The sequence below is a fragment of the Thalassophryne amazonica genome, chromosome 2 (assembly GCF_902500255.1).
Source record: "Thalassophryne amazonica chromosome 2, fThaAma1.1, whole genome shotgun sequence".
Taxonomy (NCBI): Eukaryota; Metazoa; Chordata; class Actinopteri; order Batrachoidiformes; family Batrachoididae; genus Thalassophryne; species Thalassophryne amazonica.
In genome coordinates, this window is record NC_047104.1 from 84,931,185 (window position 1) to 84,945,577 (window position 14,393).

At 43.7% G+C, this 14,393-nt stretch overlaps 1 protein-coding gene across 1 annotated transcript in view; it reads left to right on the top strand.

The window, feature by feature from the left end:
• Positions 1-14,393, top strand: part of LOC117503844 (CUB and sushi domain-containing protein 1-like) — a 2,069,078-nt gene that overhangs the window by 1,799,896 nt on the left and 254,789 nt on the right. Inside the window, exons 50-51 of the mRNA XM_034163109.1 lie at positions 2,362-2,433; positions 2,939-3,085. Coding sequence (XP_034019000.1) covers positions 2,362-2,433; positions 2,939-3,085 — 219 coding nt within the window. The remainder of the gene's footprint in view (positions 1-2,361; positions 2,434-2,938; positions 3,086-14,393) is intronic.

A 14,393-nucleotide genomic window follows, 5' to 3' on the forward strand; every position in this document is an offset into this window, starting at 1 on the left:
AGGACATCTTTCTACTCATCACTAATTGAAGAAAATAAGAACAACCCCAGGTTTCTTTTCAGCACTGTAGCCAGGCTGACAAAGAGTCAGAGCTCTATTGAGCTGAGTATTCCATTAACTTTAACTAGTAATGACTTCATGACTTTCTTTGCTAACAAAATTTTAACTATTAGAGAAAAAATTACTCATAACCATCCCAAAGACGTATCGTTATCTTTGGCTGCTTTCAGTGATGCCGGTATTTGGTGAGACTCTTTCTCTCCGATTGTTCTGTCTGAGTTATTTTCATTAGTTACTTCATCCAAACCATCAACATGTTTATTAGACCCCATTCCTACCAGGCTGCTCAAGGAAGCCCTACCATTATTTAATGCTTCGATCTTAAATATGATCAATCTATCTTTGTTAGTTGGCTATGTACCACAGGCTTTTAAGGTGGCAGTAATTAAACCATTACTTAAAAAGCCATCACTTGACCCAGCTATCTTAGCTAATTATAGGCCAATCTCCAACCTTCCTTTTCTCTCAAAAATTCTTGAAAGGGTAGTTGTAAAACAGCTAACTGATCATCTGCAGAGGAATGGTCTATTTGAAGAGTTTCAGTCAGGTTTTAGAATTCATCATAGTACAGAAACAGCATTAGTGAAGGTTACAAATGATCTTCTTATGGCCTCGGACAGTGGACTCATCTCTGTGCTTGTTCTGTTAGACCTCAGTGCTGCTTTTGATACTGTTGACCATAAAATTTTATTACAGAGATTAGAGCATGCCATAGGTATTAAAGGCACTGCGCTGCGGTGGTTTGAATCATATTTGTCTAATAGATTACAATTTGTTCATGTAAATGGGGAATCTTCTTCACAGACTAAAGTTAATTATGGAGTTCCACAAGGTTCTGTGCTAGGACCAATTTTATTCACTTTATATATGCTTCCCTTAGGCAGTATTATTAGACGGTATTGCTTAAATTTTCATTGTTACGCAGATGATACCCAGCTTTATCTATCCATGAAGCCAGAGGACACACACCAATTAGCTAAACTGCAGGATTGTCTTACAGACATAAAGACATGGATGACCTCTAATTTCCTGCTTTTAAACTCAGATAAAACTGAAGTTATTGTACTTGGCCCCACAAATCTTAGAAACATGGTGTCTAACCAGATCCTTACTCTGGATGGCATTACCCTGACCTCTAGTAATACTGTGAGAAATCTTGGAGTCATTTTTGATCAGGATATGTCATTCAAAGCGCATATTAAACAAATATGTAGGACTGCTTTTTTGCATTTACGCAATATCTCTAAAATCAGAAAGGTCTTGTCTCAGAGTGATGCTGAAAAACTAATTCATGCATTTATTTCCTCTAGGCTGGACTATTGTAATTCATTATTATCAGGTTGTCCTAAAAGGTTCCCTAAAAAGCCTTCAGTTAATTCAAAATGCTGCAGCTAGAGTACTGACGGGGACTAGAAGGAGAGAGCATATCTCACCTATATTGGCCTCTCTTCATTGGCTTCCTGTTAATTCTAGAATAGAATTTAAAATTCTTCTTCTTACTTATAAGGTTTTGAATAATCAGGTCCCATCTTATCTTAGGGACCTCGTAGTACCATATCACCCCAATAGAGCGCTTCGCTCTCAGACTGCAGGCTTACTTGTAGTTCCTAGGGTTTGTAAGAGTAGAATGGGAGGCAGAGCCTTCAGCTTTCAGGCTCCTCTCCTGTGGAACCAGCTCCCAATTCAGATCAGGGAGACAGACACCCTCTCTACTTTTAAGATTAGGCTTAAAACTTTCCTTTTTGCTAAAGCTTATAGTTAGGGCTGGATCAGGTGACCCTGAACCATCCCTTAGTTATGCTGCTATAGACGTAGACTGCTGGGGGGTTCCCATGATGCACTGTTTCTTTCTCTTTTTGCTCTGTATGCACCACTCTGCATTTAATCATTAGTGATCGATCTCTGCTCCCCTCCACAGCATGTCTTTTTCCTGGTTCTCTCCCTCAGCCCCAACCAGTCCCAGCAGAAGACTGCCCCTCCCTGAGCCTGGTTCTGCTGGAGGTTTCTTCCTGTTAAAAGGGAGTTTTTCCTTCCCACTGTAGCCAAGTGCTTGCTCACAGGGGGTCGTTTTGACCGTTGGGGTTTTACATAATTATTGTATGGCCTTGCCTTACAATATAAAGCGCCTTGGGGCAACTGTTTGTTGTGATTTGGCGCTATATAAAAAAAATTGATTGATTGATTGATTGATTACATTTCCTTTAATTTATCACATATGTGGCTTTGCATCCCGGATTTGTATGTATATTCATTTTTACACTTATTGATTTTTGACTATTTTTTTTTTTTCTTGTTGCTTAGGTTATACTATCAATATCTATGTGGAGATGTTCCACAGTGAGAAACAATTTGATGAACTGGAGATATTTGATGGTAAGTAACAACTTCTCTTTTTGTCACACACACACACACACACACACACACACACACACACACACACACACACACACACGCGCATATACAAAACAGTTGTTTGTACTATGCATAGTTTCTCCACTCACAGAAGCATATAACTCCGTCAGAGCCATTATTGGGGTCCTTGTGGCTCCCCTCACTCGTTTCCCTCTCACAGTCGCACAGGCAGTCAGTTATTGAGAACTGCCTGATCAACAATAATTCTTAGATTTAGTTTGTCCATTTAATTATGGCCTATGAAAATGATGAAAATGATTAATTGAATTAAGGCTAAAGGTCTATACAACAAGTACATTTTTATTGCTTCATTTAAACATTATTGTACTGATGTGCAGAGGGAAAAATTACAAAAATTCTATTTCTGCCCAAATAGTTTTGACCTGATTGTATGTAGTTTACACAAAAACATATGAGCCTAACAAGTTTGAATGGTTTTGAACGCATGCTTTCTTTGTTTCTGTAGGCCCGTCAGGACAAAGCCCTCTGCTTGTCGCTCTCAGTGGAAACCACTCATCTCAGCTGAACTTTACATCAAAGACAAACCAACTGTATCTACGATGGTCCACAGACCATGCAACCAACAAGAGAGGATTCAAGATACGGTATTCAGGTACAGTCACCATTTGTGTATTCCTGACCATCTCTCTGCAAACATCCATTGTTGTTAGCTTTGCTCAGTAACTCGAAACATCTGATGTGCTCTTCCTGCACATTTGCACAGTAGAGTCAGTGTCTTCTCATGCATCGTTGCAGCTTTCATCGTGAATATTTGATGAATTGTTGCTCATCCTGCTGTTTTGAACACTACTGATGAATTTTGGCTGAAGTGATTTGACTCTGTATAAGTACACTCAACAAAAATATAAATGCAACACTTTTGGTTTTGCTCTCATTTTGTATGAGATGAACTCAAAGATCTAAAACTTTTTCCACATACACAATATCACCATTTCCCTCAAATATTGTTCACAAACCAGTCTAAATCTGTGATAGTGAGCACTTCTCCTTTGCTGAGATAATCCATCCCACCTCACAGGTGTGCCATATCAAGATGCTGATTAGACACCATGATTAGTGCACAGGTGTGCCTTAGACTGCCCACAATAAAAGGCCACTCTGAAAGGTGCAGTTTTATCACACAGCACAATGCCACAGATGCCGCAAGATTTGAGGGAGCGTGCAATTGGCATGCTGACAGCAGGAATGTCAACCAGAGCTGTTGCTCGTGTATTGAATGTTCATTTCTCTACCATAAGCCGTCTCCAATGGCGTTTCAGAGAATTTGGCAGTACATCCAACCAGCCTCACAACCGCAGACCACGTGTAACCACACCAGCCCAGGACCTCGACATCCAGCATGTTCCCTTGTTTTCAGCCAGGGTCGCCACAGCAGTCCAAGGTGGATCTGCATGTTGATTTTGCACATTTTATGCCAGATGCCCTTCCTGACGCAACTCCACATTACATGGAGAAATGTGGCAGGGGTGGGGTTTGAAATGGGAAGCTTCCCCATTCAAACCAAGTACACTAACCACTTGGCCACCACCACTGCCTGCCCATAAATGAGTAATTGTCAGAGGTGGGAGTAAGAACCATCAAGTCAATCTCAAGTCATCAATCAGCAAGTCCTAAGTCAAGTCTGAAGTCATAATGACCAGCAGTTGTTTGCAAGCTGACTTGAGACTTGGGACCTGCAGATTGATGACTTGAGAATGACTTGACAGTGACTTACTCCCACCTCTGGTAATTGTAGATTATTCATGTCAGACACATTCTCACCACCTGACTCTCCAGTTTGACAAGTTGAAATTTTGTAGGCAACTTCTTGTAAATGGCTGTTCTTCTTCACCCTTGGGTAGTTGTTTTCTTCTGGGTTCTCACCAGTTGCATGATAAAAATGTCATTACATGGACTTTGTACAAAGGAGATGGCAGGTTAAAGTCTATCAAAAATAATTTAGACATTTATATTCTCACATAACACAGCTCCTTCAAATAATGTCTGGACACCTTCAAGTGTGCAGTGCATGTGTGAAAGCAGTGATACAGTGTTCTGCTGTGTTTAATTGTTGTTATAATAATAATAATTCTGATTATTGATTATTGTGTATTATTATTATTGTAAGTCTAAGTCTTTGAATTAAAGCCAGATTAGAAAAAAATGATCTGCCTCTGACTGACACAACAGTTGAGAAGAACAACAGAAGAGCGGAGTTATCTCAAAGCTTTACTTTTTTACAAACCATTATATGTTAAAGTAGTAAATATTAAAGTACTTGTACTTAGTGTCATCATCTAGATATAGCAGACATACAGAAAAAATAAATTTATTCAGTAGATTTAACTCAATTTACCCTGTTCAAAATTTTCCAACTTTTGGGAGATACTAGGGTTGCATTTATTTTCGACCATTTATCAGGGTCCAGTGTCACTGACCGAACAGTCCCCCTAAAAATTGGTCCACTCTGCCTTCACTGTGCCTTCACTGCACATCCATCATTTTGGAGCATCAGCAGAATCATTTCTGAGCGTCAGCAGCGATTCACAGATTATCACCTTGTTTCTGCTTGAAACTGCACTCCAGTCATCATCTGTCTCAGCGACAGATATCTGAAGCTTTTGTACAACAATCATTTCCACAAAAATTCAGCATTATTTCATTATAAAAGATGGGGGACCGATCAGACTGTGACAGCAGCATGTCTGAGTCTGACATGCTGCTGCACCTACATCACTTCAGAGCATCAGCAGTGAGTCACCAATTATCACCTCATTTCAGCTTAAAATGGCCTCGTTTCTGCTTGTTTAGAATGATCTAAGTTGTTTTATTTTGTCATCTATGGTTAATAATCACATTATTTCCTTTGATCGCTTCTTGGGGTAGAGAATCAAACTCAGAGTCAGTCTCAGACATGCTGCTGTCGCGCTGTGATCGCTAGTCTGCTTGAGGTTTCTTCCTTAATAGCATCAGTAGGAGTTGTTCCTTAGCACTATCACATGTCTGCTTGCTCTAGGAGTGGGTATGGTTAGACCTTCCTTATGTGAAGCGCCTTGAGGCAGCTTTGTTGTGCTTTGGTGCTATATAAAATGAAATAAATTGAAACTGAAATAAATTGAAAAATCTCTCCAGGGGTTGAGGATTCACCAGGGAAAGAAAAGGTGCTTGAGGGAAGATAGAAAGAGGCCTCGCAATGACTGCTTTCTGCAAAAGGGGTCAAATCAGTCGAATGAAACACAGCAACTGGACAAAAGCCATAGCGTGGAATGCATCAGCACCCCTGTCATGGAAGAGGCAAACTCAAGCACAGAAATTATTTATTTATTTATTTAATGGTGGAACAAACATCAGCTGTGGAACCCTCCCAAACTCCCAGATCTGCAATCGAGCAGAGTGTTCGAGGACACAGACTGCGTGTGAAGTGGCCCAGCACTGCTGATAAGCTGTGGGAAATGATGAATACTGACCTGACCCTGACCCTCACAAATTTGAGGTACAGTGAAGAAAAAATTGGAGAAAATGGGAGACATCATTTATCAGTGTGGGGCAGAATGCTTTAGAGTACTGAAAGTTGCTAAACAGGCTCCAACCCCACCCGTTCCAGGAGACAACAGGAGATCAAGCACCTTGTTCAAGAAAGGAGACAACTCAGGAAACATTGGAAGAAGGTCCCTGGAATGGAAAAGGAGGGCATAAGCACTCTCCAAATTGATGTTAAAATCTGTTTGGCATCACTCTGTAGAGCAGATAATTCACGGTAACAAAGATCCCTTCAAGCTCCTAATAACTCTCGTCACCAAGGAGAAAAGTGGAGTTCTAAAACCACCAAAGAACAACCTGGAGGAGCACTCCAGAGTGCTATGAACACCTGGCCATCCCCTCAGACATTCCACCAATTGACCCCCTCCCCCCCAGAATGTCAGTTTCAGCCTGCCCCTTTATAATCTATCAGATGAGAACAGCATCAGCTCCTGGGCCAAATGGAGTCTCATACAAAGTGTATAAGAATGCACCAGTTGTTTGTTGGTTTCTCTGGAGCCTCCTGAGGACAGTATGGCAGTAGAGAACCATACCCAAAGCGTGGCATAAGACAGGTTGGGTCTTGGGCCCAACAGAGAAGGACACAATGAACATCAACCAGTTCCACCCAATCTTCTTGCTTAATGTGGAGGGTAAAGTCTTCTTCAGGGTCATTGCACACAGGATGGCTGAGTATCTGCACAGACATGAGTATGTGGACACATCTGTACAGAAGGCAGGCATATTGGGCTACTTTGGGTGCCTAGAACATACCAGCATCATCTGGCACCAGATCCAAATGGCAATGCTCGAGAAAAGGAACTGATGTTCTGATATTCTTTGATCTTGCTAACGTCTTTGGCTCTGTGCCCTATGAGCTCCTTTGGACTGCCTTCAACTTTTTTAGCATCCCAGACACCATCACAACCCTGGTTAAAGTCTATTTTCAGGAGTTGCAGTTCTGCTTCTGTACTACTGAATTTTCCACCTCATGGCAGTGTCTGGAAGTAGGCATCATGGCCAGATGTACTGTCTTTCCCTTGGCATTCACCATGCTGGTGAAAATCATCATTTGAGCCTCAAAATGGGTTGTAGGTGAAGAAAGACTCGGCTCTTCTCTGCACCTTCCTCCCCTCATAGCCTAAATGGATGATATCACCACTCTGACTACCAGCATGCCCTGCATCAGGAGATTGCTCAGAAAGGTAGAGGAGAATGTTGGGCCCATATGAACATCAAACTCTTTAGGTCATGCAACGTCTCAGTGGTAAAGCAAGTGCTTACTGCCTTGCAGTTCTTCATTGGTGATGATCCAATCCCCACAGTATCTTAACAACCTATTAAAAGCCTTGGAAGGTGAAAACTATTCAATGACATCAATTCTGACCTATAGTCTATTGATAACGTTTCTGTGTAGGCTCTCAGTTGTCCAGGTGGTTTCCATAGTAGAGAAGCTTGAATCTTCGACTGGACTGGGTTGCTTGACGCAAGGACGTTTCGCTTCAAATCGCAGAAGCTTCCTCAGCTAAAATTCTTGCTCTGGAAGTCTGACTTGTGTCTGACTCTTGTAGAGAAGAATAAACCAGAAGCCAACAAAAGCTGGAGTTTTAAACCTAACCACACCCCTCCTACTGAGAGGCAGACTGCTATAGGCTAGTGACTAAACAATAGCTCTAATTAGCACCTATTGTGCTCTAGTTAGTACCCTCCTAATGACAGGGCAGCTGTCCCTCTCCTGATGGCTCCCTTGACGACTCTGCTGATGACGTGAATGACTCATTACCATGAACAAAAGACTGAAACTGCTTTGAACTGGGATTTTGTGCTGTCTGAAGATCCTCTGTAGTTTTTCCCCTACTCCTGCTAAATAAGGGAGAGACACTCCTCTTCTTCTTGTCTCTGTCTCCTGTCTATCTGGTCTCTTTGTTCTCTGGGACTTCTGCACTTTCTCCAGGGACCATCGTGGGTACCCACATGGTCATTCTATTGATAACACCCAACTACCTGGGAAGTTAAAGACCTGTTGCTTCCAGTTTGGTCTGCTACTCTGGGTATTGTGGCCACTTGCAGTCTATGAGGTCCCCATTTCAACAGTAGAGAAGCTGGAAAGAGAAGTCACAGCCTACATTAAGAAGTTGCTCGGAGTTCCACGCTGCCTCACCACCATAGGCCTCTACGGAGACCGTGTTGTCAAGCTGCCCTTCACCAGCCTCACAAAAGAGTTTAAATGCACTAAAACATGACTGCAGATGACACTGAATGAATCCAAATATTTACTGATGAGGGAAAATGCACTAACTTTGGTTACTGGGTGCAAATAGAGACCAGCAACAGCAGTGGAGGAGGCAACAGCAGCTTTCAGTTGTGCTGACATTGTGGGGAATGTCCAGCAAAGAAGAGGAGGCCTTGGGCTAACAACTAGCCGTCCAGTCTGGAGAAATGCCACTGTTCCAGCACAGAGGAAGATGGTGGTGGAGGAAGTGCACTGTCAGAAGGAGGCAGCAAAATGGGCTAAGGGGCTACAGCTACCAGGCACAACTCCACACCATCGGCGAGAAGCCAGCTGTGCTTAGCAGGTGACTGGAAACTGTTAGCGGATATTGGCAAGCAGCTGGTGTTTCCTCCAGAGATTGCCACCACCACCTTAAGACCTGAACTGGTGCTCTGGTCCCCTTCTGTAAAGAAGGTTGATATAATTGAGCTCATCGTACTCTGGGAGGATTCCATGAAAATATCTGCGATATGCTGAGTTAGCTGCTGAAGCACAACATCGCTGCTGGAACATGGAGGTCTGCCCAGTGGAGGTTGGTTGCAGAGGGTCTGTGGGAACATCTACCACCAAACTGCTAAGGGACTTGGAATTCAGGGGCCAGAACCACCACACAGTCACCAAAACTGCAACAGAGGCACCAGAGAGAAGCAGCCAGTGGCTCTGGCTGAAAATGGACGACCCCTGTTGGGCCCCCAAGTAACAAGCCAGGAGGTATGCTGTTAGCTTAGACTTGACTCAGGGATCAGGACACCCCTGCCATGCATAGTCCCATGAGATGTCTGCCACTTGACAACAAGGCAAATCTCATGGCTAATTGTGCATGGGATGCAAGCTCAGGTCTGAGCAACCTGTAGCTGGCTGCTTCTGGTGAGGGTGTATAGTGTTAAAGGCCGAAACACCCGATGAGCCAGAGGAGCACTAACTGATGATGCATCCCGTAAATTCAACTTTCCCCCAAAGTTCTACAAGTCTGCCATCCACCATTCACCCACAGGTCCAGCAGTTATCTGTACAAGTATATCAGCATCTCATCCTGTGTTTTGGAATCAGACTGCAAAATGATATTAATGTACAAACAATTTTTAGGAGGGAATTAAGTGGAATCTGATCAAATTTTATCACATTACTTCAATAAAATAAAATGTGCTTTCTTTTCCTGTATTCTTTCATATTACTAATATTTGATTAAAAATTTAACAAAAAATTATATATGAAAAGGAGGCATGAGGGAAACATGTGAGATCTACAAATTATTGTGTGCTCCATTAATTAATGATGTACAGTATTCACTGTCTGCGTACCTTTTATTTGCTCACATCCGAACATAATTATTGCTTCAAGCACAAATTCAGCTTCTAAAAGAAATCTGATGAGGCTTGTGTTGTAGCATTTTTAATCATTATTTACATTCCCCATGCTTGCTTCACCTGCAAAATGCCCCGTGGTATCACTTTTAATTGTATTGTGTTTATTTGTCCCCTGTCTTTTCAGCATGCAGCAGTAGTCGCAGTGTTTATGTTCAGGCTTAATGTAGTCCTGCATTCAAATTCAATACCTGTCTCCTCGTTTTGTTTTGTTTTTTGTTTGTTTGTTTTTTTGTGTGTGTGCATCGCAAACTCGGAGTACTGTGGGTTTTTGTTGCAGCTTATAATAATAAGCCATGTTTTTCTCTCCATTTTGAGGAATGGCACCTGCATTATCAAATTTTTTACATTTCCACACAAACATTTGAATTGAGAGTTGCACAGGAACATGCTTTCGTCCTTATGAAATGTGCAGTAATTGCCTGCTCTGGTAACAGCGTAGGGCCTGGACAGCTAAAATATATTTCAGCAAATAACATAAGCCAGTTTTAATGTGATATTTTGACATTATCGATACAGTGATCATTGCATCATTGCTCAATACAGTTTATTACAATATAGTCAGATATTACATTATCAGGAAACAGTTTCATTACTGAGTACTACAAAAGTGATTTCCTGTTCATGTAATAATTTGTTGTATTATTGATACAGTGACCATTACATTATTGTTGATACATTTTATTCCATTATTAACATTTATTACATTATCAGGAGAGGATTACATTATGAGTAAAATGTTACTGAGTTCTGTAAAATATAGATGACCCAGTGACAAAATCATCTCCTCTTAATGTTTCTTGTGTTATTGGTACAGTGATTATTGTATTATTGTTTGATACATTTTGTTGCATTATTAACTACCTCCACCCCTGCATCAGCAGCCATACCACTCATATTCTTGTTTACAGCCTTGTCGCTTCTCGCGTAGACTACTGCAATTAACTCATATTTGGTCTCCCTCATAAAATACCTCCAAAAGTTTCAGTTGGTTCAGAATTCAGCTGCCATATCATCGCCAGAGCCACCTCCATCCATGACATAACCTCAGTCCTACTGCAAGTCCACTGGCTCCCAGATGAGTTGCGTATCAAATTTTAAATTCTCTTGTTAGCATTCAAGGCCATCCATAACCTTACACCTCCATACTTGTCTGACCTCCTCCGTGTCATCATTCCCTCTCGCACCCTCAGATATCTGCTTCCATTCACTTGACTGCCCCCAGCCCCGCCCATCCCACCACAATGGGGTGCAGAGCATTCAGTCACTCTGCTCCCCAGTTCTGGAACTCATTAACTCCTGTCCTCAGAAATATAAACTCTCTTCCACTCTACAAATCCAAATTCAAACCGCATCTGTTTAAGACTGTTAGCTGTCTGACCAATTGCACTGCCTAATTTTAATCATTTTTTACTTCTCATGTATTTTTTGAATTTGTTTTATTGTTGTTTTATTCATTTTTATTCCTTGTGAACTGTCTTTGAGTGTTGAGAAAGGTGCCCATAAGTAAAATGCATTATTATGTATTATTATTGGGAGACCTTGCATCATCAAGAAACTGTGATATTATTTGGTTCTGTAAAAACAAGACTAACCCCACATACCGTATTTTCTGTACTATAAGTCGCACCGGAGTATAAGTCGCACCAGCCACTTTATCCATTATAAAGAAAAATAAACCATAAATAAGTCGCACTTGACTATAAGTCGCATGGACATACAGGTATGTTAATTTAACATGAAAAGTTGAGATGACAATATTGTGACGGCTATCGTTTTCAGATGCATATTTCACCAGTTGCAACTTGTAATCTGCAGTGTATGATTTTCTTTTTGGTGGCATTTTTTCAGGCCTTCTCCGTTGTCTTGTTATCTGTAATGTTGAAATTTTTATTTTTCTATGGTAGTCAGAAGTCGCAGGAACAGTCACACAAGCCTTGAGCGCCCTCTTGTGAGCTGCATTTTACCTACGGATATGTTTGTATTTTGCGGACCACATTGCGAGCCGAACTATAACCCGCACCATCGCTGAACGGTTCTTTTCTAACATATTACACGCTATGGACCATAGTACACACCAGGTGTCAGCTGCCGATGTTCGTGCAGCACCTACCTGCGCAGCTCATGACCTCCCAGTGGTGTCGACGCCAGCTTCTTCCAAGTGCAGACGCTAATCCAGTGCTCCCACGCAGCTCTCAGCGTCAACTTAAACACTCTGCTCACACTGATATCCAAGGGTTGAAGCTGTTTTTGTTAACCCTCCTGGAATAACAGCAAGCACCGTGTTCATTTGCTTCACACGCTGTTTCACAATCATTGTCTGGGTGAGGTGAGGAATACGCGTCAAATGTTCTGTTCTCTGATTGGTTATCGTGACCAGCGTGACCTATAGGGCGGCCGCCATACTACAGTGCCCATGATGCATTGCATTTCCGTTTCCGGTGGCCATTTTAAAACATAGTGCGACTCTGTCACGTAAAATTGTTTTATTACGGTAAGTTATTTGAGAATCTACTGGTATATTTTTCATTTATAAGTTGCTCTGGAGTATAGGTCGCACCCCCGGCCAAAATGTAAAAAAGTGTGACTTATAGTCCGAAAAATAGGGTAACTGTGGTCAATGTAATAATTTATTACATTACTGATTTATGATACATAATTATTTATTGCATAATCAGGACATTAGGACACTACTAAGTTCTGAAAAACTCAATCACATAATAAACATTGCAACCAGCATTGTTGTTTCAGTCATCATTAGATAAACATTTTATTACATTTTTGTTAATTTTTACATTATCAGAATTGTGGTTGGCGGCTTACTTATCTTTGTTGGTAGGTGGGACCCCAGAGGCAGCTGACAGGTACCGGCAGGCCAAGCGTGCCGCAGCCCGTGCGGTCGCAGAGGCAAAAACTCGGGTCTGGGAGGAGTTCGGGGAGGCTATGGAGGAGGACTATCGGTCAGCCTCGAAGAGCTTCTGGCAAACCGTCCGACGCCTCAGGAGGCGGAAGCAGCTCTCCACCAGTACTGTTTACGGTGCGGGTGGGGAGCTGTTGACCCTGACAGGGGATGTTGTCAGGCGGTGGAAGGAGTACTTCGAGGATCTCCTCAATCCCATCGTCACGTCTTCCGAAGAGGAAGCAGAGACTGGGGACTCAGAGGTGGACTCATCCATTACCCAGGTCGAAGTCACCGAGGTGGTTAGAAAGCTCCTCGGTGGCAAGGCTCCTGGGGTGGATGAAGTCCGTACTGAGTACCTTAAGTCTCTGGATGTTGTGGGACTGTCTTGGCTGACACGCCTCTGCAACATCGCGTGGCGATCGGGGACAGTGCCTCTGGATTGGCAGACCGGGGTGGTGGTCCCTCTGTTTAAGAAGGGGGACCGGAAGGTGTGTTCCAACTATAGGGGGATCACACTCCTCAGCCTCCCCGGTAAGGTCTATTCCAGAGTACCGGAGAGGAGAATTCGACCAGATGGTCGAACCTCGGATTCAGGAGGACCAGTGTGGTTTTCGTCCTGGTCGCGGCACACTGGACCGGCTCTACACGCTCCATCGGGTGCTCGAGGGTTCATGGGAGTTCGCCCAGCCAGTCCACATGTGTTTTGTGAATCTGGAGAAGGCGTTCGACCGTGTCCCTCGGGGCACCCTGTGGGGAGTGCTCCGGGAGTACGGTGTCCGGGGTCCTTTGCTAAGGGCTATCCGGTCCCTGTACGACCGCAGCAGGAGCTTGGTTCGCATTGCCGGTAGTAAGTCAAACCTGTTTCCAGTGCATGTTGGCCTCCGCCAGGGCTGCCCTTTGTCACCGGTTCTGTTGATTATTTTTATGGACAGAATTTCTAGGTGCAGCCAGGGTGTAGAGGGGGTCTGTTTTGGGAACCACAGAATCTCGTCTCTGCTGTTTGCGGACGATGTGGTTCTGTTGGCTTCGTCAAATCAGGACCTTCAGCGTGCACTGGGGTGGTTTGCAGCCGAGTGTGAAGTGTCCGGGATGAAAATCAGCACCTCCATATCCGAGGCCATGGTTCTCGACCGGAAAAAGGTGGTTTGCCCTGTTCAGGTCGGTGGAGTGTCCTTGGCTCAAGTGGAGGAGTTTAAGTATCTCGGGGTCTTGTTCACAAGTGAGGGACGGATGGTGCGTGAGATCAATAGACGGGTCGGTGCAGCATCTGCAGTGATGCGGTCGCTGTATCGGACCGTCGTGGTGAAGAGAGAGCTAAGTAGGGGGGCAAAGCTCTCGATTTACCAATCGATCTACGTTCCGATCCTCACCTATGGTCATGAGATTTGGCTCATGACCGAAAGAACGAGATCGCGAGTACAAGCGGCCGAGATGAGTTTCCTCCACAGGGTGGCTGGGTGCTCCCTTAGAGATACGGTGAGGAGCTCGGTCACTCGGGAGGAGCTCGGAGTCGAGCCGCTGCTCCTCCACGTTGAAAGGAATCAGTTGAGGTGGCTCGGGCATCTTTTCCGGATGCCCCCTGGACGCCTCGCTGGAGAGGTGTTCCGGGCACGTCCCACTGGGAGGAGGCCCCGGGGAAGACCCAGGACACGCTGGAGGGACTACATCTCTCGGCTGGCTTGGGAACGCCTTGGGGTTCCCCCGGAGTTGCTGGGGGAGGTGTGTGTGGATCGGGAGGTCTGGGCGGCTTTGCTTGAGCTGCTGCCCCCGCGACCCAACTCCGGATAAAGTGGAAGAAAATGGATGGATGGATGGATGGATGGATGGATGGATGGATGGATGGATGGATGGATGGATGGATGGA